The sequence below is a fragment of the Cricetulus griseus genome (assembly GCF_003668045.3).
Source record: "Cricetulus griseus strain 17A/GY chromosome 1 unlocalized genomic scaffold, alternate assembly CriGri-PICRH-1.0 chr1_1, whole genome shotgun sequence".
Classification (NCBI taxonomy): domain Eukaryota; kingdom Metazoa; phylum Chordata; class Mammalia; order Rodentia; family Cricetidae; genus Cricetulus; species Cricetulus griseus.
This window is the reverse complement of record NW_023276807.1, coordinates 205,084,070-205,108,783: the sequence shown is the minus strand read 5'-3', so window position 1 is coordinate 205,108,783 and position 24,714 is coordinate 205,084,070. Positions and strand designations below refer to the sequence as shown.

The following is a 24,714-nucleotide window of genomic DNA, read 5'->3' as shown; positions in this document are numbered from 1 at the left end:
CACATTTATTAGGAGGTCCCCTGTGGTGAAGAGGGAGAGTGAGGAAGTAAGATAGCACCTGTGGAGAAGTAGAACATGTATGGTAGTGTGCTGTGCTGGTGGCACTTTGTCTGGTTTGGACTGTACACATCAGGCTGTTATGCACCTGTCTCAGTCATTGCAGTCATGTTACATTGAGAAAGGTATGATATCTAGTGAATTTGGCATTCGGGAGCTGGGGGAAATCCCTGAAAATACCACCAAGTAAAAGCACTACTGCCGCCTCAAGTGGACCCCTTTGTGCAGGCAGAGCTGGAGGTAGATCACTGACCACAACAGGCCATCCTATGTCACTAGATTCTACACCATATTCTTTTTATTAATAGATCCTCCAGCATTTTGACTTTATTATGGAGGGAAACTATAAGATAATAGTAGAGTAAATCTCTGGTCTCCGTGTAATAGCTAGATGGTTTCATGTTGCAGCTGACCCTGTATCCTCTGTGATCATGCTAATTCCATTTTACTTTTACTATCCCTACTGTCTAAGCTGGTTGGTATAGTCTTCTGAGGCTATTGTTGTGACACTTATCTATGTGCTTTCAAAATTGATAGAGGGAATTGATCTTCTTAAGAGAATTATTTCTGTGACACACAAGATACTAGTCTCTGCCTTGGTGTAATAACACCTCTGCCTCCTCTTAAGGATCACAGTTGATTGCTCTCCCAAAAGTGATCATGTTTATTTCCTTTTATTCTCTGAACACAAGCACCAGGGCTATCAAGCAACACTTGAAGCCAGAGCTTAATGTAATTCTGTGTTTTTTTTTTTTCCTTCAGAATGTTTTAAGTATATGTGTCTGAGAGAATATATGCTACATGTGTGCAGGTGTCTGTTGGAAGGCAGAAGAGAACATCAGATCCCTTGGAACTGGAGTTAGAGGTGGCTGTGAGATCCCTGACTCAGCTGGGGACTGAACTCAGGCCCTATGGAAGAACAGTGAGCAATGTTAGCTGCTGAGCCATCTCCCCAGTCCCTTTAATGTACTTCTTATTTACTTCCTTTGTGCTTAGGCAAAAGCATCCCCCCTTTGGTAGCAAGATTTCTTTAACTGCAGACATGAGACATGAACAGATTAGGAGATAGGGTAGGCAGGGAAGTTTGTACTTTTTGTTCCTAATCCTGATAGGTTTTCCTCTTGAGAAAACATTAACTTTTTTTTTTCTTCCCATTTTTTAAATTCATATTAGAAACAAGATAGTTTTACATGTCAATCCCAGTTTTCTTTCCCTCCCTTTCTGCCCTGCCCACCACTAACACCCTACCTGTCCCATACTCTTTCTGCTCCCCAGGGAGGGTGAGACCTTTCATGGGAGGATCTTCAGAGTCTGTCATATCCTTTGGGATAGGGCCTCGGGCCTTCCCTGTGTGTCTAGGCTGAGGGAGTATCCCTCTATGTGGAATGGGCTCCCAAAGTCCATTCCTATGCTAGGGATAAGTACTGATCTACCACAAGAGGCCCCATAGATTTCCAAGGCATCCTCAATGACACCCGCATTCATGGGGTCTGGATCAGTCCCATGCTGGTTTCCCAGCTATCAGTCTGGGGACCAAGAGCTCCCCAATGTTCAGGTTAGCTGTTTCTGTGGGTTTTACCAGCCTGGCCTTTGTTCATCACTCGTCCTTCTCTACAACTGGATTCCAGTCCAGTTCAGTGTTTAGCTGTGGGTGTCTGCTTCTACTTCCACCAGCTGCTGGATGAGGGCTATCGGGTGGCATATAAGTCAGTCATCAGTCTCATTATCAGGGGAGGGCATTTAAGGTAGCCCCTCCTCTGTTGCTTAGATTGTTAGTTGGTGTCATCCTTGTAGGTCTCTGGACATTTCCCTAGTGCCTGATTTCTCTTTAAAACTAAAATGTCTCCCTCTATTATGTTATCTCTTATTTTGCTCTCCTCTATTCTTTCCCAAACTCAACCTTCCTGTTCTCTCATGTCCTCCTCACCCCTCCTTTTCTCCCCTTCTCATTCTCTTAGCTTCCCTCCCACCCACCCACCCCATGCTCCCAATTTGATCAGGAAATCTTGTCCCTTTCCCCCTTCTCCTGGAGACCATGTATGTCTCTCTTAGAGTCCTCCTTGTTTACCAGCTTCTCTGGTGGTGTGGATTGTAGGCTGGCAATCCTTTGCTCTATGTCTAAAATCCATATATGAGTGAGTACATACCATGTTTGTCTTTTTGTGACTGGGTTACCTCGTTCAGAATGGTTTCTTCTAGTTCCATCCATTTGCCTTCGAATTTCAAGATCCCATTGTTTTTTCCCACTGAGTAGTACTCCATTGTGCAAATGTACCACATTTTCTCTATTCATTCTTCAGTTGAGGGGCATCTAGGTTGCTTCCAGGTTCTGACTATTACAAATAATGCTGCTATGAACATAGTCGGACAGATGTCCTTGTTGTATGAATGTGCTTCTTTTGGGTATATGCCTAAGAGTGGAATTCCTGCATTTTGTGGTAGACTGATTCCCATTTTCCTGAGGAACTGCCATACTGATTTCCAAAGTGGCTGTATAAGTTGGTACTCCCACCAGTAGTGGAGGAGTGATCATCCCCTTTCACCACATCTTTTCTATCATAAACTGCCATTGGTGTTTTTGATTTTAGCCATTCTGACAGGAGTAAGATGGTATCTCAGAGTTGTTTTGATTTGCATTTCTCTGGTGGCTAAGGATGTCTTTCAGCCATTTTAGATTCCTCTATTGAGAATTGTCTATTTAGTTCTGTACCCCACTTTTTAATTGGATTACTTGGTGTTTTGGAAACTAGCTTTTTGAGTTCTTTGTACATTTTGGAGATCAGCCCTCTGTCAGATGTGGGGTTGGTGAATATCTTTTCCCATTCTGTGGGATGCCATTTTGTTTTGATGACTGTGTCCTTTGCCTTACAGAAGCTTCTCAGTTTCAGGAGGTCCCATTTATTGTCGATTTCAGTGTCTGTCCTACGGGTGTAATGTTCAGGAAGCGATCTCCTGTACCAATTAGTTCAAGGGAATTTCCCACTTTGTCTTCTAATAAGTTCAGTGTGGCTGGATTAATGTTGAGGTCTTTGATCCATTTGGACTTAAGTTTTGTGCATGTCGAAAAACATCTGCAGTTTGCTACATGCCAGCATCCATTTATGCCAGCACCATTTGTTGAAGATGTTTTTTTTATTCCATTGTAAACTTTAGTTTCTTTGTCAAAAATCAGGTGTTCGTAGGTATGTGGGGTAATATCAGGGTTTTCAATTTGCTTCCATTGGTCTACCTGTCTATTTTTGTGTCAATACCAAGCTGTTTTCAGGACTATAGCTCTATAATAGAGCTTGAAGTCAGAAATGGTGATGGCCATGGACCTTCCTTTATTGTACAGGGTTGTTTTGGTTATCCTGGGTCTTTTGTTTCTCTATATAAAGTTCAGTATTGTTCTTTCAAGGTCTGTGAAGAACTGTGCCGGCATTTTGATGGGGATTGCATTGAATCTGTAGGTTGCTTTTGGCAAGATTGCTATTTTTACTATGCTGATCCTACCTATCCAAGAGCATGGGAAATCTTTCCATTTTCTGATATCTTCTTTAATTTCTTTCTTTAAAGACTCAAAGTTCTTGCTATACAGGTCTTTCACTTATTTGGTTAGTGTTACTCCAAGATATTTTATGTCTTTGGGGCTATTGTAAAGGGTGTTTCTCTGATTTCTTTCTCAGCCCATTTATCATCTGTCTAAGTAGGGCTAGTGATTTATCTATTTATTTATTTATTTATTTATTATTTTTTTAGTTACTCTTGTGTCCTGCCACTTGCTGAAGGTGTTTATCAGCTCTAGGAGCTCTCTGGTAGAGTTTTTTGGGTCATTTATGTAAACTGTCATATCATCTGCAAATAGTGAGAGTTTGACTTCTTCCTTTCCAATTTGTATCCCCTTGATCTCCTTTTCTTGTCATATTGCTCTAGCTAGAACTTCAAGTACAATATTGAAGAGATATGGAGAGAGTGGACAACCTTGTCTTGTTCCTGATTTTAAAGGAATCGGGTTGATTTTCCCTCCATTTAGTTTGATGTTGGCTGTTGGTTTACTGTATATTGTTTTTATTATGCTCAGGTTTGTTCCTCTTATCCCTGATCTCTCTAGGACCTTTGACATGAAGGGGTGCTGGATTTTGTCAGAGGCTTTTTCAGCATCTAATGAGATGATCATGTGGTTTTTCTTTTGCAGTTTGTTTACATGGTGGATTACATTGATAGATTTTCAAATATTGAACCAACCCTGCATCCTGGGGATGAAGCCTGCTTGATCATGGTGGATGATTTTTCTGATATGTTCTTGGATTTGGTTTGCCAGTAGTTTACTGAGTATTTTTGCATCAGTGTTCATGAGGGATATTGGTCTGTAGTTTTCTTTCTTAGTTGTTTCTTTGTGTACCTTGGGTACCAAGGTAATTGTAGTCTGGTAAAAAGAGTTTGGCAATGACCCTTCTGATTCTATAGTGTGGAACACTCTGAGGAGTCTGGTATTAATTCTTCTTTGAATTTCTGATAGAATTCTGTACTGAAATCATCTGATCCTGGGCTTTTTTTTTTTTGGTTGGGAGACTTTTGATAACAGCTTCTATTTCAGTAGGGGTTATAGGTCTATTTAAATTGCTTATCTCTTCTTGATTTAATTTTGGTGATATCTATCCAGAAAATCATACATTTCCTTTAATTTTTCAAATTTTGTGGATACAAGTTTCAAAGTATGACCTGATGATTTTCTATATTTCCTCACTGTCCATTGTTATGTCCCCCTTTTCATTTCTGATTTTGTTAATTAGCGTGCTCTCTCTCTCTGCCTTTTGGTTAGTTTGGATAAAGGTTTGTGTGTCTTGTGTATATTCCGTAGACTTGTATTTGTTTTTACCATGAGGCTTGTGTTTGAGTTATGGCACTCCAGCTTGAATTTATATCAGATTAAATTCAATAAGTTAATAACTGCTTTATTTGCATATCACTTAATGTTGATATCACAAAATTACCTTTATATATTGTATGTCCTCAATATAAGCTTATAACTTTTAAAATATATTATCTATAAATTTATCTTAAATTATCTATAAAACAAAATATCAAGTTGTAACCAGGGTTGTTATTGTTTAAGACTACCTATCTGTTTATTATCTTTTTGTGGCTCTGGTTCTTCCTTGGGATTATTGGCTGCATTGGTCCACGAGAGTGGAGGGAGCAGAAGTGGGGAAAGGGCTCCCATGGCTGTGGTAAGATGGAGACAGCCCTTCAGGAGACAGACTTCAGTGAATCAGCTCAACATTATTACAGAATATAGGGAATATATAGGATTGAGGAACCTGCAGACAAACCCTAAGTTGCATTCAGTGACACTGTCCTATCACAAGGCTTCGAACATGGCAATAGGGTCCTATAACAGAGCTCCTAGCACAAGTCTTCTAACAGGAATCTGTGCCAAGGGTCAAGCTAAAGATCAGTCAGCTGACTTTGACAGCTTTCAGATAAGGTCAGTCCTCCCAGCCCAGAGACAGTCTCCAGATAAGGGCAGGTAGAAGCAGGGGAGTGAGGGAGTCTCCATGTCACTGAGCTTTTGGAAAAAGCTGCCAGACCCTGATAGACTGCCGATGATAGACTGCAACCTCTGGCCAGACAACAAGGCCTTGCAACAATCTTTATTAGGATTTTTATTTCATATGTTTGTAGGTTATTGCATAGCGCCTATTCATTTCACCTTATATCCTGGGTAGGTCTAGTGGTAACTGACTTTCTTATTTATGTATTCATTCATTCATTTATTTTAATCTAGAAATATCTTAATTTCTTCTTTGGTTTTTGAATGCTGGTATTGCTGGGTATAGGATTCTTTGACAATTTATTTTTATTTTTATTTTTTTAGCACTTTGAGCTTATTAGGCATCTGGCCTCTAGTGTGATAACAAACCCTGCTAATAATCTTAGGCGATCCCATGTATGTGACCCCATTCTTTCATGTTGCTTCCACAAGTCTTTTGCCCTTTAGAAGTTTGAAAGTGCAACATTTTGCCCAACATGCATATTTACTACTTTTGATTGGGCCTTCTACTTTAATAATTTATTATTAAGTTAAAAATATGCTTTGTCTGAGAAAGTTTAATGTACTTGTTATCAGATATATATACAGGTTTCCTTATCTCACTGAATTTTTTTATTTGATTTTAATAGGATATAGCTTTGCATATAAGTTTACCCCCTTTTTTTCTTTTGGTTTTTCTAGACAGGGTTTCTCTGTGTAGCTTTGGAGCCTATCCTGGCACTCACTCTGGAGACCAGGCTGGCCTTGAACTCACAGAGATCCGCCTGCCTCTGCCTCCCGAGTGCTGGGATTAAAGGCGTGCGCCACCAATGCCCGGCAAGTTTACCCACTTTTTAAGTGCAGTTTTATTGAAAATTTATGTAGTTTTTCAGCATTACACACAATACACAGTTACTCTGGAATTTTTTTGTTTACATATACATTTCCTTGCAATTTTATTTTATTTTAATTTGTGTTTTGAGTCGGGCTTGCTATGCAACCAAGAATTTGTTAGGATCTTGCCTTAGTCTCCAGGTAGTGGGAAAATAAAATTACGGGGTTAAAGCTGAGCATTTGTAACACTGTTGATGTTGCTGAAAGGCTGCCATCACTCTTCTAAAAGGCTACCTGTTGACAGCAGTGCACCGGCAGATTTCAGCTTTCTAGCCTTTTACCACACTGCACCCTGTAATTAAAAAATAGTTCTCTCTTCTGAGGTTAAAAAATAGTAACTGTCATGTGGCACAGGGCTTTAATCCCAGCAGCACTGGCAAGGCAGAGACAGGAGGTTCTTGTGAGTTTAAGGCCAGCCAGTCTTCATAGCTAGTTTCAGACCAGCCATAGTGAGACCCTATTTAACCTCATGCCTATTACCTTCCCTATCCCTTGCCAAAAAAAAAGATTACTTGACTTTGTTTGATTGCTAGTAAAGCTATACATTTCAGGTGTTTTGTTTTGGATTTGGGTTTTTTGTTTTGTTTGTTTGAATAAATTTCCTTCTTACATCCTTTCTGCATTTTCTATTTGGTTGTTTCAACTGGTCAGTAATGCTGTTCTAATATTTTAGTATGACACTTTTCTTTAAAAAATTAGCTTTATTTATCAAAGAATGTTAAATAATAACAACCCCCTTTTAATAATAAAAGACATTAATTTTCAAGTTCTCTAAAACCTGTTTTAGACTTGAAAATTGTTCTATAAAGTCTTGTTAAAACATGTTTATTCTGTGAATCAGGAGCCTTTTGTGGCCGATGAATACATTGAGCGTCTCGTATGGAGAACCCCAGGAGGTGGTTCTAGAGGTGGATCTGAAGCTTTTGATCCTAAAAGGTAAAATTTAAAACAAAATTTCCATAGTCCCAATGTAGTATTACAAATTGTGTTTAGAGATGACTGAGTTTATTGGGATTCCTTTTAGTATTCATATAAAACTGTTTTAATTAACAGTTTGTCCCCATCTCAAACAATTCCTCATAGCATTAGAAGTCTGAAATTGTGTTTTTACTTAAGCACATTAGGCTGATTGGATGAAGGGATTTTATTGACATTAAGAATTTAATTTTACTGTGTGGCATTAAATTAGGAAGGTCTCATTATACTTATGAAATTAAAACATGGCTGGGCATAGTAGTGCACACCTGTAATCTCAGAACTCTAGAAGCTAGGGCAGAGTTTCAAGTTGAAGGTTAGCCTAGAATACATCGCAAAACTCCGACTCTGAACAAACAAATAAATAATAAGAAGTTGACTATGTTCTTTTAAATTTAATAGCTGTAAGTCAGGGAAACAAAGTCACTGAAGTCTGTAATGCACTTTTTTATTGTGCATTTATCTTGATTTTTAAATACTAAAGCTTATTTCAATATTTAATGGGGGTTCTTTAAGGTTTTCATTTGCCTTAGAGATAATTCATTACAAAGTCAATAACAACTGGCTATATTTCCAAATGCTATGTATTTTTAAAGCCATGTGATCTGTTTAAGGTATTATAAAGAAAATGAACATGCTTGTCCCTATCTCAACAAACCTTATTAAGACCTTCCTAAAGTAATCTAATTAGTTTCTTTTGGTTAATAATAGGCAAGTTGATTGTATTATTACTTTCCTCTATTAGGTTATTAGAAGAATTTGTGAATCATATTCAAGAACTCCAGATAATGGATGAAAGGATTCAAAGGAAAGTGGAGAAATTAGAACAACAGTGTCAGAAAGAAGCTAAGGAATTTGCCAAGAAGGTACAAGAGCTCCAGAAAAGCAATCAGGTATACATTTAGCTAAGGAATGAGTAGTTTATATAGACTATAACATATTTTCACTTTTCTTAGTTTATAATGTCTTCATTCCTTTTCAACTTTAGGCATTTGAAGAGTCAAGTCAGATTATAGCAGCTTCTAACTCTCTGGTCTTGTGGAATAAAATAATGCATTGTTTTTGCCTACTGTTAGCATAGGTGTGCTACTTGGGTGGGTTTGGAATCACAGCACTCTCCTTTTCAGGTTAGGGTGATAGATGCTTGAGTCTGACCCTTGCTTTACCTCTTAATCGAGTAAGCCTTCACAAGACTGACTTAACTAGTCCATAGACCTGTACTTTGAGAAACTCCTTATTAGAATGAATATTTAAGAAGTTATTTTAATTCTATTTAATCATAAATAAGACCAGATCTGGATTAAGTTATTCCCTAAAGCAGTAGTTCTCAACTTTCCTAATGTTGTGACCCTTTAATCCAGTTCCTCAGTTGTGGTGACCCCCAACCATAAAATTATATTGTTGCTACTTCATAACCAGTTTTGTTACTGTTATGAATCATAATGTAAATATCTAATATGCAAGATATCTAATAGGGGAGGGGTCACACCCACAGGTTGAGAACTGCTGCCCTAAAGAAACTTGTTTTGAGTAGTTTCACAAAAGGCATTAGTCTCAGTTCTATTGTAACTGTACTTCAGTTCACTTTTCAGTAAAACCAAACCACTAGTCTGGTCCCCAGGCATACACATACCAGACTTCTTAGCTCCTATTAGGTCTTGGGATTGATCTGAATGTCTAAGTCTCTTTCCCTGGCTTAGTTTAATTTGGAATTTGTCTTTTCTAAGTGTAGCTTAAAGAACGTTGTTGAACTTTTCTCACTCTCAGGAAGCAAGCTCATTTCTACTAAAAGTTCATTCATGTCCTTTTATTTAAGCATATATTGCTGTGGTAAAGTATTTGATTAAAGAAGTCAATAATTTAAGTATGAGTTGAATAATTATAGTGACAGTTTCCATATACTACTAATACAATTTTGCTTTGATTAATAAAAATACTGTTATTTTTATTGAGATAACAGACTGGAGCAGGTCTGTACAGTTTGAATTGTAGTCCAACCACTAAGCTAGTTGTATATTCTCAAGCAATTTAACCTCCATGAGCTTTGTGTTTTTATTTGTAAAATGAATTATGATAACACTAAGTAAACCATATTGATAGTAATATATAATTGATAAGTGATAGAATAGTATCTGATACAAAGGAAGTCCTCAATAAATGTTTCAGGTTTTCCCTCATTAATTTAAGATAGAACAAGAGTATCCTACTGAGTTATCAGTAGTTATCAATTGTTCTGCTATTTGCAAATCTAAGGAATTGGTTGCATTCAGTTTCATGTAGGACAAGGGAAAGAAAATGCAGAAAATATAACTTTGCTGTAGTAGAAAAATTGCCATAGTCTATCCTGTTTTCAAAATTTGGAAAGAACAGATTTATCACAAATATTAGTGTCACTTATGTTTAGTAGGAAGTATTAAGACAGAGTCTTGATATGTAGTGCAGATTGGCCACTCGAAGTTTTCTTCCTATCTTAGTGTCCCATGTGCTGAAATTACAGGCATGTATCATGCCCAGCTTAGCATTGCTTTTTAAGTATTTTTAATGGTAATTTTTCTTTTTAATCAATACCCTTCAACTTGTAATACATTTTTCTAATCTTTTCAGTTTAGTAGCAAGAGTGTTCTGTTGGGGAGGTTCTTTGTCCTGGCTGGTCCCGCTGCCCTTCAGCCCCAAATGAACACACAGATGCTATATTAGTTATAAATCTGTTGGCCGGTGGCTAGCACTTCTTATTGGCTAGCTCAGTCTTAATTATTAACCCATTTGTGTTAATCTAAGTATTTCCACGTGGTCTTATCTTACCAGAGAAGGGTCCAGACCTGTTACTCCTTTGGCAGCCCTACATGGCAACTGTCCTGGTGGGCTCCCTGTGCCTACCTCTCCCAGAATTCTCCTAGTCCCTTTCCTAGTTCTGCCTATCTTCCTGCCTTATTGGCCAACAGTGTTTTATTCATCAACCAATATGAGAAACATATATACAGAAGGACTTCCTCCATCAGTGTTGTTCAAAAGTCCAGTCCCATGGAGCTGGGGAGGTAGCTGTGTGTAAAGTACTTGTTGTGCAAGCAGGAGGACCTGAGTTCCTAAAAAACTGGGTTTGATAGCATTCATCTGTAACCTCAACACAGGAACAGGGTTAAGGGATGGTGAAAACAGAGACAGGAGGATTCCTTGAGCCATGCTGGTTGAAATGACAGGCAGCAAGCTCCAAGTTCAGTGAGACCCTATCTCACAAAGTAAGGTGGAGTGCAGTTGAGGTTGGCACTTGGTGTTGACCTCTGACATCTAAACTGCATTCCATAGGCAAGTGTATCTCCATACATATATACTCTCCCCTCCCCCAGGTCTAGTCCCTTTGATACTTAATTGTTTACACAATCATTGTTTAGGGCTCTTGGGTGCCTATGGTGTAAAAGTTGGAAACTTGGTTAAGAGTTTTCAGATCATGTCATGCTAATGAGTATCAATTATTTTTGTGGACCTCATATATAAGTTCTGTATTGTTAGAGAGTAGTAGTGAGGTTAGTATGTAAATATGTTTTTTGCTGTGTTGGGGGTCAAACCTAAGGACTTGTTCATGATAGGCAACTGATCCACCATTAATGCCCTGGGTTGGTAGTTTTGAAAGGTATTAACTTACAAACTTAATTCTCTGATTATATTTTCTGTGTGCATATATTCCTAGGTTGCCTTCCAACATTTCCAAGAATTAGATGAGCACATTAGCTATGTAGCCACCAAAGTGTGTCATCTTGGAGACCAGTTGGAAGGGGTAAACACACCTAGACAACGTGCAGTAGAAGCTCAGAAATTAATGAAGTATTTTAATGAGTTTCTAGATGGAGAATTGAAATCTGATGTTTTTACAAATTCTGAAAAGGTAAGCATTGTCAGAATAAAAGCAATAATCAAATTTTAATTGGTTTGCCTTATATTTTGAAATTATAATTCATTGTAAATGCTGAGATAACTATTTTAAAGTATTTCCATTGACTTTTAATATTAATGAAATTTATATAGTCTTTAATAGGTATATGGTATGGGGTAGTAGATCTGACCAAAATTTTTGAGGAGCTGAAATGTCTTTCTGTAAAGGAATCCACAAATCCTAGTTTTTACCAGCAATACGTGGAAGGATCCAGATTGTCTTTTTTATGAATTCAATTCTGTCAGTTTTGGGATAATTGTTGCTAATTGTTCCCAAAAAGTCAGTAAGAGCTATCTGCCAGTATTCATTGACCTTCCATAAGGAGGAAATTTCCTCATTAGTTAAAGGTACTATAATTTCTGCTGGATCTTTTCCAGTCAGTTGACGAAGTCTTAATTTGCCCTTTAAAATCAAATCAGATATCTTTTCTATGTACGTCTTTAGCAGTTGGTGGCAGCTCAGGCAGAGTCACCTGTGCTAGCCCCCAAGTGGGCATGGTCAGCATTTCCCCCTACAGATAGCTTCTGGGTTAGGATGTGAGCTCATGTCTACTTTTCAGCACTGGGACCCCATCAGGCCCAGACCTTTGTAGGCCCTGTGCATGCTGTCACAGTTTCTGTGAGTTCATGTGTATTTCAGAACTGCTGTGTCTAGAAGGTCTTGGTTTTTTTTTGTTTTGTTTTGGGTTTGGGGGTTTTTTTGGGAGGTGGGAACTCTTAAAATCTTTCCACCTCTTCTTCAGGGTTCCCTCAGCCTTGAGGGTAGAGAAAAGTTAGAAAGATCCTATTTAGGACTGAGTGCCCCAAGGTCTCTCACTCTCTGTAGTGTCCAGTTGTGGGTCAGTCTATTGTAGAAGGAAGCCTATCTTACAATGGCTGAGTAAGACACTGATGTATGGATATAGTAAAACGTTGTTAGGAGTCATTTTTATTGCTATATTCCTTTTGAAGCTCAGGATAATTAGGAAGTATCTATATTTAGATTGATTTTTTTTAAACTTGATTTATACTTATTTGATACTTGATTTATACTTATGTTTACTCTTTAAACTTTAAAAATTTTAAATTACCGTTTAGGTTTTAATTGAAAGAAAATCATCTTTACATTGTTAGTATCTTTCTTGGTTACTAAATCATCGTAATGGGAGACTCACAATAGTTAAGTTAGTTTCTCTCCTTTGTTTCACTTTCATTTGTATCTCTGTTTTCTTTTATCTCCTGTGCTCTGTATACTTCATTCTGCTTTCCCACTTGCCATGTTTTGTTCTATTCATTTGGTTACTGTCATCATTAATAGTCATCATTTTTTTTGCCTGGTACTATAACAGCTAGCCATATGCTAAGAATGCAAATGTGGAGACTTGAGAGTTGTCCTAGTCATTAAGAGCACATTGTTTCTCTTGCAGAAGACACAGGTTCAGTTCCTAGTATCCACATGAGTGGCTGACAACCATTCATATTTCCAATTACAGGAGATTCAACACCCTCTTCTGACCTTTATGGACACCAAGCATGCATGTGGTACACATACATACATGTAGGCAAAAGTCATACACATAATTTTTTTCTTTCTTTTTCTTTTTTGTTTTTTTTTTTTTGTTTTGTTTGTTTTTTGTTTTTTGTTTTTTGAGACAGGGTTTCTCTGTGGCTTTGGAGGCTGTCCTGGAACTAGCTCTTGTAGACCAGGCTGGTCTCGAGCTCACAGAGATCCTCCTGCCTTTGCCTCCCGAGTGCTAGGATTAAAGGCATGCACTGTCACTACCACCTGGCCATACACATAATTTTAAATAAATAAAAAATTTAAATTCATTAAGTTGACAATTGTCGTATAGTCTTCTGGCTATGTCAGTTTCTGGATTTTTTCCATTTACTTTCCAAATAGAAAGAAAAGGAAAATCACCCACATAGCTCTAAGGAGATGTGACTGTAGGAGGAATTAGAATTAGATAAAATGCCAAGCACATCAAATTACTTTTTTTCTCTCTCTCTTTCTCTCTCTCTCTACCACCCTCCTTGCCCCCCCCCCCTCTCTCTCTCTCTCTCTCTCTCTCTCTCTCTGTGTGTGTGTGTGTGTGTGTGTGTGTGTGTGTGTGTGTGTGTGTGTGTGTGTGTAAGTCCTGGGGCTTGTGTTTGCTAGGCAAGCACTCTATAAACTGAGCTTAGTGCTTTTTTGTGTATAAGACCTGATGACTGTTTAAAACTGTTTTAAACAGTTCAAATGCAAGCAATTTATCAGGTATTGTATGGTACTTTTTTGTATTTATTGATGCATATTTTAAGTGATATTGTAAGCAATTCTTACCAAACAGCGCTGGGGATTTAGCAAAACAGCTTTTAAGAAACAAAACCATGGGGTGAGGGGAGGGAGAGGGAGAAGGGACTTACATGTGAAACAAGCTTGTTCCCTAACTAGAACTAATAAATAAATAAATAAAAAAGAAACAAAGCCATGGTACTTTTACTGTATCAAGTTTACAAACAGCGTGCTTCCTAAAAGGAATAAGAGTGAAATCCTGATGGAAGCAGAGCTGGCTGGCTGTTAGCTGTGGGTTTTTGGTTTTTGGTTTGTTTTATTTTGTTTTTGGTTTTGGTTTTTTTTTTTTTTTTTTTTTTTTTTTTTTTGTTGTTGTTGTTGTTGGTTTTCTGAGACAGGGTTTCTCTGTGTAGCCTTGGCTGTCTTGGAACTGGCTTTGTAAACCACGATGGTCTGCAACTCACAAAGATCCACTTACCTCTGCTTCCGGAGTGCTGGGATTAAAGGCATGCACCTCCACCGCCCGGCCGTAAGCTGTACTCTGAACAGGATATAGATGAGGAAAAATGATGGGCTTTGCTAGTAAGACTGAATGGCATGGCTAGTAGTGAGGTTGTATTGACACTTATACTCACATGTGTTAGGGTAAAGAGAGCACCTGACAGCTGAAAATGAGTCACCTGCTGAATCAGACAAGGAGAGATCTGAAGCAGGGAATGCTGCTGTTCACTGTCACATGGAATAAGCAAGAATAAGCCCTGCTACTATCCCTTGCCAGGGAATCACATAAGCACTTAGAAAAATCTAACTAATGTTCTTAGTCCTTCCTTCACAGTTATAGGACACTTAATGTGTCAGTTATTAAAATTGTGTCAAAATAAAAATACTAAATTGAAATTTAAAGAAGTAGCCCTTGAATGATTTCCTTATACTGTTTCGTAAATAAGCATAAATGTCTGTATTTAAAGAATTTTAGAAAAAAAAAGAATTTTAGAAATTTTGCCTAAGTTCCTTTCTTCAGCTTGAAAATGAATACTTGAAAGTATGTACATATTTCTATACTATATTTCTTTCAAGCTACTATTTTAAACTATATTTTTATATACATGTTATCAATTTATATGGTTAAGTTACAACCATTTTGTTATTTTATTCATTCAGCTTAATATATGCAGCAGTATATTCTAAATCTTCTTAAGTATTGTCTATTCATAAAGTTAGAAGAAATTTCTACTTTGCTTTTGACAAACAAGGATTTTTAATTTGCTCAGAGAGTAAAATTGAATTGCAGATTTTCTTGGGGGAAGAATTGTGTTATCAAAAAAAAAAATCAAAATATTTTAAGCACCAGGAAGATACATGGTTGTTATGTGTTGCCCCTAAGGCTTTAAAGAAAATTGTGGCAATAGGGCAGTATTGCTCTTTTCAGCTAATTTTTGAAATCTAAGAATTCTTTTTAATTGTTGCTTTTATTTATTTCTAATAGATAAAGGAAGCAGCAGACGTCATTCAGAAATTGCATCTGATTGCCCAGGAGTTACCTTTTGATAGGTAAGTTTATACTTCAGGAACTTACTTGTAAATATATACATAGTTTATGGGGTAAAACTGCATTTTTCCTGTATTTTTCTTGCTCATTAAGGCAGCAAAAACTTATTGAGCACTTCATTTGTACAAGATGCAGTGTAATAATGTATTTGATACAATAAGTTAGTTATATTAATTATAATTACGTTAAATATATTATAATTAATACAATAATATTTCATTGTTTTTTGAAAAACAAAATTGATGAAGATCTTTTAAATTGACAAAGTAAGATTTTGAACTTTTGAGAACCAGTGTTAACTTGACTACTCAGTGCTTTGTATTACTACACCGGGCTTAAATTTGGGGGTCCTAGTCACCTTTGAAAAGCTGGTAAGAGCTATATAGTTTCTTCCAAAAATTAAGAAGTGTATAGATTGTTGTATATAATTGTATGGAATTTTAGACTGTGCATAGAACCTATCCTAGAGAATTTAAGTTAAGAATAGCTTTGTAATGCAAGATCCTGGGCCATCACTAACTAGATTCTACCCTACAATAAACTGTCCACTGAGAAAGAAATGCTCTTCATGATCTCTCATAAGAAGCAGTTCCTTCCAGTGACTATCTGAAAGAAACACAACTTTCTGCATAATGCAGAACATGGTTTTCATCTGTGGATACTTGAACATATTTAGGTACACATAGGTTGTGGATGTATTTTGTGTATTTGAAGCTTGACTGTTATTTTCCTAGCATACAGTTAACCACCCCCATATATTTATTTTAATCTTAATTCTGTACCATCATAAAGGATGAATAGTAATAGTTTTCTTAGTCACCCAAGAGTTGGACCATTACTTAAATGGATAAAATGTCTAGGTCAAGATTAGGTGGATGTTCATGGTTGGCAACATTCTCTGTCCTGCCTTCCATTCTGATTTTTCAACATCAGACTGTTACTGTTCATGTTATTTATCTTTTCTATTCCTTGTGTCAGGGGGCTGGAGGCAGGGTCTGTTCTGAATGCTGGGGAGTTGGAACCCAGGCTCTCACACATGTTTAACATGCCTCTAGTCAAGCCTTAGAGTTGAATATATATCTTAGTCAGATCTTGGCTAGATCACTAAAGCCACTCCATTGTCTGCCTTGACTTTATTATAACATTTTTATATAGTGCTTTAAATGTGAATTTCCTTTTTCACCTGCTTTTAGTGCCTTCTTCTTTCTTCAAATGATCAGTTGTATAGGATCTCTCAAAATCAGTTTCCCTTGATGCTTAATATTTGAAAAGTTTTTAGTGTGTTTTATGGTTTTCAGTTTGTAAAAATTGATGGTTATTCTCCTAGACTTATCTCCAAATTCTTTTATGGTCTCTTTCATTTTCCTGGTATTTAGAATAATTCATTTGTGGTTTTTGTCATTTGTAATTTCTGTATCATTATATATTAAAAAAAAAACTTAAAACTTTACATTGTGGTTATTCTTCTCAATGGCCAAGTGAACAATTCAGGACAGAAATCTAACTTTGAGATTGACTGGGTTGTTAGTGCCTTAGGTGGAACTCTTCCTTTAACAAAGGAATTGATTATTCCATGTAAATCTCCTGAATGAGAAATAGCAATTTCATTTGAATTGCTTCAATTTTATCACCTGGCATGTTTTCTTTCAGCATTCTCTTCCACAGCTTTGTTTTATTCCTTTTTTATAGGGACATTTTACTTTTATGATAGTTTTATATATAAGAAAAGGTAGAAAGATAATCTAGAGGGTCCCCATACATTACTGCACCCACTTTCCCCCTTATGTCATATTTGTCACAACTAATGTATCCCATCATTGACTTTTCGTTTTTTTTCAGGTTTTCAGAAGTAAAATCCAAAATTGCAAGTAAGTGCAATCTATTTATTTAGCATGTTTTTAAAAAGGAAAAAAGTCATATTTTTAAAAAAAAATTGCAACATGAGAAAGAGGGAACAACATCATTGATCCATCCCATACTAGAGTCTGAGGCCTCTTCCCTCAAAATAACCATTCCTAATTTCTGCGATGTTCTACTAGTACCTTTGTGTATTTTGATGTATATTTTAAAATAATTAGATTTTTCTATATTTAGTTTAACTGTATTTTTAGAGATTGTGTTCATTTACATACCTCTGAATAAGAGTTTTCTATTGTATTGGGAAGACGTGATCATTTCAGTTCCTATTTAGCTATTTCACTCCTTATATTATAGTTTGGTTTTTTGGGGTGTTTGTTTTGTTTTCTTGAGACAGGGTCCCACTATATATCCCCAACTATTCACTGTGTAGACCAGGAATTCTCTATATAGACCAGGCTGGCCTTGAACTCACAGAGATCTTTATGTCTGTCTCTGCCTCCTAAGTGCTGGTGGGATTAAAGGTATGCCTAACCACACCTGGCTTATGTCAGTCTTTGGGTTGTGTTTTAAGCATACCCATGCTACTGGGGGAGGGAGGGAATCCCTTTATTTTTAGCAGACTTGACCTGTATTCACTGTTTGGTAAACCATTTCTCAGAAAGCCTGTTTTTCCAAATCTTAGAATAAGGACGTATGAAGATATTTGGGTTCTCTAGGAATATTTTTGATCACTATTAAAAGTCCAAGGTTCAAATAGTAATTAAGAAATGTGATTGCCTTGAGAATATGGTATTAAATCGAAGGCCACATTCTATCTTAGGACAAAATTTGATATTTAATAAACTGTTATTCTCAGAAGTATCTTAGCATTGGTAAAGGCTTTCTAGTTCTCATACTTTCCCTAGCTTTAGATTAAAGGTTAAGGATTTTTTTTCTATATTTTGCCATCAAAATTGACATCTGAAAATTTTCTTTTTTTTTTCCCTTTCCTTTTTCGTTTAAATATGTAGGCATCTTTTGGTTTAATGATTAATTATAAATCATCATCATTCTCTGAGGAGCTCAACTATTTTGCCAGTTTGTACATTTTTGTGTCTTGAAATGTAGATTTGTATACATTAGTATATTATATGAGCTAGAGTCACTTTATAATCTCATGTTTCTGTAATTCTTCCAAGGAGAAACACCCATAACCACTATAAATTTTGTAGTATTTGTAGATTTAGATGGCTGTTTGTAAGTTGTCTACTAGATTGCCATGATACAGTTGGATGGTTTCCTGGTTTTAGGTAAATACCATGATTTGGAATGCCAGCTGATTCAGGAGTTTACTAGTGCCCAAAGAAGAGGGGAGATCTCCAGGATGAGGGAAGTAGCAGCAGTTTTACTTCATTTTAAGGTAAAGATAAAGATTTTTAGCTCATGATCAGTCTTCAAGTTTCTGAGGATTTTATATTTGTCCTTTGATTTCCCTTAATTGTTGTATAATGTTGATTGATGTTTGTTAAATTTTACTTAATATTTAAGGATTTTTCTGGTAATATTAATGTTATTTCAAGCAATTTAAATAGTTGGGGAAAGAAAATCATGTCATCAGCCTTCTAGTATATCATTTTCAATCAAAAATATTTGTAAATAAGTAAAAAGTAAGAAAACCCGAATGTAAAAACTGGTAGAAGATGCGAACCAAAGAGTCGATGCACTGTGACTAGAAATAAGTACCTGGGAAATCTCAAGTGCTGAAGACAAACATGTAGATTATGGAGCTATCTTCCTGGAATCTGAGTTGGAGATAAAAACCTCATTGAAAAATCCTGTTAATTTAATCATAGAAAATAGGACAAGATACCCATGTTAAATTACTGGATGGTTTGCTACCACTAATTTTATTGAAGTCTGATGACTGTTGATTATTCACTGGGATACAAGATATAGTTTTATTGCATATAACACTTTTGTTGAGATTGTTATTATAATTAGAATCAGACAGTAACATTGTTTCTTCTTTATAGGGTTATTCCCATTGTATTGATGTTTATATAAAGCAGTGCCAAGAGGTAACTTTACAGTATACTTTTGAATTTTACTTTATACTAATCTGTATTTTGAAGCCATTTGTAAATAAAATATTAACAAAGTAAAATATCTCTGTCATTTAGGGTGCTTACATGAGAAATGACATATTTGAAGATGCAGCAATACTCTGTCAGCGAGTGAACAAGCAAGTTGGAGATATCTTTAGTAATCCAGAAGCAGTACTGGCTAAACTTATTCAGAATGTGTTTGAAATCAAACTACAGGTAACTTTAAACAATAATAAGTTAAATAGTTCTTAGGGTAATGTGTTGGGTTTTTTTTTTTTCTACAAGATTTTTAGATTTTAGTGTGTGTGTGTGTGTGTATGTGTGTGTGTGTGTGTGTGTGTGTGTGTGTGTGTGTGTGTGTGTTGTGTGTGTGTGTGTTCATGCATATGAGTGCAAATGCCCACAGAAGCCAGAGGTGTTAGATTCCCCCTGGATCTGGAGTTATAGGTGGTTGTGGGCCATCTGATGTGGGTGCTGGGAATTGAACTCAGGACCTTTGGAAAAAAAAATTTTTAAGTTAACATATCAAGAAATGGGTTTCATTATAGCAACTTCATATGTTCTCCTTTGTTCTTCAGCCACTCCCTACCCTGTACCCTTCCTCTTCCAGGTGGTCCTTTTGTTTCCTCATAGAAGCCCCCTTCTGCTTTCATCCTTTTATTTCTCACCTCCCTTAAATCTCTTCTTACCCTCTTACCCCCTTTCTAGTTTTATGACTTACCTACAACATACTCATGTAATTTTAAAATTAGGTCCACAGGCAAGAAAGAATGTGATATTTGTGTTTTTAAGCTTGCCTATTTATTTAACATAATGATTTTGAGAAGTTATTCAATTTAATATTCCCTTAACAGAATGTTACTTTAATTTTTAGAGTTTTGTAAAAGATCAGTTAGAAGAATGTAGGAAATCGGATGCTGAGCAGTATCTCAAAAGTCTCTATGATCTGTATACCAGGTATGTGGAGACAGGGCCTCACTATACCTAGATAGGTTGGAAGTTACTGTGTAGACCGGGCTGACCTCAAGTTCACAGAGAAGGTCTACCTGCTTCTTCCTCGTGAATGCTAGGCTTTCAAGACATGTGTGACCATTGCTGAGGTGTATTGTTAATTATTAGACAATAACAGTAAATTTCATATTTATTTTCTCTCTCTCAATAGGAAGTGGGAAGTATTCATGTACTTTGTTAGCAGTGTCCCTTTCATCATTAAATGCTTGCCTGTATAGATTGGAGTTGCACAAGAGCAGAATTCTTACTGTACTAACAAAAGACCTGGTTTTAACTGACTTAAGAATTTTATTTGTTATTTGTGAGCTACTTTTAGTGGTGCATTTGTTGCTGTTGTTTTACTTTAAGAATTAGTACAGTATCTGTAGTCCCTTTGTTTTGGGAGACAGTTCATCCTAATAGCAGCAACACTCTCTTCAACAGTGTGGAATGAAAGCCTAGAGGTCAGTCCACATGGACAAAGACAGAAGTAATGAATAGACAGTAGAACTCTTAGAATCATTTGGGTATCTTATGGTGGAAAGCTTTAGAACATACGTTAGGCTGCTCTCCAGTTTTGCCATTTCTATGCTAGCCATTGCTTCACAGCTTTTTTTCCTAGGCCATTGCTACCACTTTATGTGGTTTTTAAAGCTATAATGTTATTTGTAATATTTTATTCTGTTCTGTATATAACTTTATAAGCTGCTCTCTATATCTTAAGTAGTCTCCCAACATTTAAGAAATGAGGGTTTGATGTAAACCATTAAAGTCTCATTATCAGTATAAAGGATCTTTAGTGTTGTTGCTGTGTCTAAAATATGTATTAATCTTTTTCTCTCTCTTTTCCATGAAAAGAACCACCAGTCTTTCCAGCAAATTGATGGAGTTTAACTTAGGTACTGATAAACAGACTTTCTTGTCTAAACTTATCAAATCCATTTTCATTTCCTATTTGGAGAACTATATTGAAGTGGAGATTGGATATTTGAAAAGCAGAAGTGCTATGATCCTACAGCGCTATTATGATTCAAAAAACCACCAAAAGAGATCCATTGGCACAGGAGGGTAGGTTTCTGAAAATTAGGTATAGTTAAAATCGAAAATGTTAAGAACATTAAGTATGGGCAAAGTTGGTAAATATTAGCTGTCATTAAGATTTTCTATGAACAGACCTTCATGCTGTATGTGCCGTTGACCAAATCCTGCTCTCAAATCACACACGAAATGACCTAAACTAACGTGATGAAAATGTAAATCAAATAATTCTCAATCAAAGTAATATAAAGATAATACTAGCAATATACAGAAGTCTGTAGTTTAAGTTCCTTTCCAGAGTTAATTGTTCTGGGTTATTAACTATGAATCACATATCTGAGATAATTTGCATATGAGAAGAAGAGAATTTGCTGTAAAGTTGGTAACATTGAGTTGCCCAGATCATTTCCAGATTAGACCTAGCAGATCTACAAAGAGGACTAGCCTCCATGGTGCCTTTCGTACTGTGGTTTCACCCTTGTACAACCACGCTGCTCTGTTGTGATTAGAGTATAATAATAAAGATAGATAAGATCTGAATGGCATTAGTAAAGAAGTGAAAATCTTGGGCTGGTGACATGACTCAGCTGGTAAAAGTACTTCTTGTGCAAGCCTTAATAACCCAAGTTCCATCCCCAGAATCCGTGGTATCAAAAACTGACTTGTGACCCATGTGTACCTCCACACATGCATGCACACATTACCTAATACATTTTTAAAAGAAAAGATCTTGAGTTGTTTTCATGCTAAATCAGAATCTTTATTTCACAAGGTAAGCCTAAAGAATATTTCTAAGACTTCAAAAAATGAGATCACAGTAGCCTGAGCTGTATGTTCTAGTAGCAAAAGTAATTTAACCTAGAGATGTCTACATAATAAATGTTTGAGGTGATCCTTACTCAGTAAGAAAAGCACAATTATACTTAATAGATCAAATGTAATATAATGAAGATATGAGCAATATATTTAAATGGTTGTGTTTTAAAAGCACTAAATTTTTTAAGTTTTCTTTTTTATGCAAGACTTCTTTTAGTTATTTGTTATTTAGAATAGCTTCTTGAGTTGAAATTTTGAAGCTGCAAAATGTCTTTAAAAACCATAACTTTAGAGAGTGGAGACATGGTTTAGTGGGTACGAGCATTTGCTATTCAATCATAATGACCTGAGTTCAAATCCTTAGTGCCTGTATAAAAAGCCAAATGTGGCCATGTGCTCAACTGTATTGTCAGCACTGGGTGGGTTGAGGGAGCAAGCAAGAGGATCCTTAGTGCTTTGCTGATTGTTAGCCTAGCTCCAGGTGCAACGAGAGACCCTGTCTTAAGGGAATATGGTGAAGAATGATCAAGGTGGGACTCCAGACATCTTTATATGGCTTCTTTGTAAGCAAACAGGTGCATGCACTCAGACACAGTTCAAAACCCCAAATTTATCCTTTTTTGATGAAAGTCATTTAAAACTAGTTTTTGTAATTAGAATTTCAATCTCTTGGTTATTGGCTCATTTTGGGTTTTGTTTCTTCTTATTTGCTGATATGCATTAAGGTTGAGAGTATTTGCCGTTAAAATCTATAGTAAACTTCCTTTTTCATTTGTCTTTATGATGTACTAGTATTCAAGATTTGAAAGAAAGGATTAGACAACGTACCAACTTACCACTGGGGCCAAGTATTGATACGCATGGGGAAACTTTCCTATCTCAAGAAGTGGTAGTTAATCTTTTACAAGAAACCAAACAAGCCTTTGAGAGATGTCATAGGGTAAGAATAATAAATTAATGTTTTTAAGCTATAGATGTATATCTTAAGTTTTACCTAATTTATACAAAGATAGAAATATACTTCCTGATTATGACCACTAACTTTTTAATATTAATTTTTAATTGACACAGTTTATACAAATTGCATGTACTTATAGGTACCCTATAAAGTTTTGATAAAAATGTATGTTGAGTAATATTCAAATCAGGATGAGCATATGTATCCTCAAATATTCATCATGTCTTTGCAATAAAAACATTCAAACTCTATTCTAGCATTTAAAAATATAGAGTACATTGTTACTCTGTTGTCATCCTACTGGTGTAATAGAACACCAAAATTATTTCTCTTCCCTGTTGACTAGCCTTTCCTCATCACTCTCTACCTTTTTCCACTCTCTCCTCTGCGGCTAGTGACCATATTCTACTCTTAGCATCTATGAAATTCCCTTCTTTAGTTTGGCCTATGAGATCATGCAGTATTTGTTGTTCTGTGCTTGGTATCTCACTTAACAGAATGTCTTCCGGTTCCTTCCCCATTGTGTAGACAACAGAATTTCATGGCTTTGATGCCTAAAAAGTATTCCTTTGTGTGTATATATACCATATTTTCTCTATCCATCATTAAGTAGACACTTAAATTGATTCTGTTTCTTGGCTTTTGTGAATATTGTTGCAATAAACATTGGGATGCAGATCCTCTTCAATAAGCAAATTTCCTTTCTTTATATACTCAGTAGGGGACTACTAGGTCTTATGCTTTTTAATTGTTTTGAGAAAACAATACGTTTTTCATAATGCTTGTTCACATTCCCACCCACAGTATAAAAAGGTTCTCTTTTCTCCATGTCCTCATCAGCTTTTGTTACTTTTTTATCTTTTTGTCTTTGTAATTGAAGTAAAATGATAATTTGCTGAATTTTTCTTTGGCATTTCTCTGGTTTCTAATGATCATGTTTTCATTGTGTTGAGTTCCTTGTATGTTTCCATATGATTCTACAATTATTAGATTGTATAATTGCAAGTATTTTCTCCATATTCTGTAAGTTTTCATTCATTCTTGGCTGTTTCCTTTGTTAGATGAGTTGAGTATAGTCTTGTCTGTTTTTACTTTTGTTTCCTTTGCTTTTGGAGTCTCATTCAAGAAGCATTTATCCATTCCAGTGTCCTGAAGTATTTCTACTATGTTTTTGTCTTGTAGTTTCATAATTTGGAGCATTATCTTTAAGGCTTTAATCTATTTTGAGTTAATTTGTGTCTGTTATTAGAGATACGTAGTAGGTATCCACGTATTGTCACCACACCAACTTAAACAGACTGTTTGCTTTGTGTTAAGATTTATGTCAGATGAAAAGAAACTTCTTGTATCTAAAGCTGAGACAACAGTAGTCTATGCATATAAATGTAACTGCTTAGGAGATAGTTGGATAGCATGTTCATTTATCCAGACAGAAGCAGTAAATTCATCACTAGATCTATGATTTTCCAGGCCATGGGCCTTTGACCAAGTTCACCAGTACCAGGCATGAACTCACTCATGTGGCAAAAATCATCAAATTCTGTAGTTAGTTTGTTTATTTATTTATTTATTTATTTATTTATTTATTTATTTGTTTATTTTTTGCTCTTTGGCTCCTTTGGGGACCTGCCACTCAGCTTCCAAATAAATACACACACAGAGGCTTATTCTTACTTGTGAATGACTGGCCTTAGCTTGGCTTATTTTTAGCCAACTTTTCTTAACAAATTATCCCATCTTTTACCTCTGGGCTTTTATCTTTCTCTATTTCTGTATAGCTTTCTTTACTTTATTCTGTGG

The 24,714-nt window shown here is 36.1% G+C and overlaps 1 protein-coding gene across 1 annotated transcript in view; it reads left to right on the top strand.

Annotated features, from left to right (window-relative positions):
* Positions 1–24,714, top strand: part of Exoc5 (exocyst complex component 5) — a 52,247-nt gene that overhangs the window by 6,764 nt on the left and 20,769 nt on the right. Inside the window, exons 2-12 of the mRNA XM_027386571.2 lie at positions 7,305–7,399; positions 8,184–8,331; positions 11,124–11,318; positions 15,106–15,170; positions 17,008–17,036; positions 18,318–18,427; positions 19,041–19,085; positions 19,188–19,328; positions 19,987–20,069; positions 20,961–21,170; positions 22,749–22,896. Coding sequence (XP_027242372.1) covers positions 7,305–7,399; positions 8,184–8,331; positions 11,124–11,318; positions 15,106–15,170; positions 17,008–17,036; positions 18,318–18,427; positions 19,041–19,085; positions 19,188–19,328; positions 19,987–20,069; positions 20,961–21,170; positions 22,749–22,896 — 1,269 coding nt within the window. The remainder of the gene's footprint in view (positions 1–7,304; positions 7,400–8,183; positions 8,332–11,123; positions 11,319–15,105; positions 15,171–17,007; positions 17,037–18,317; positions 18,428–19,040; positions 19,086–19,187; positions 19,329–19,986; positions 20,070–20,960; positions 21,171–22,748; positions 22,897–24,714) is intronic.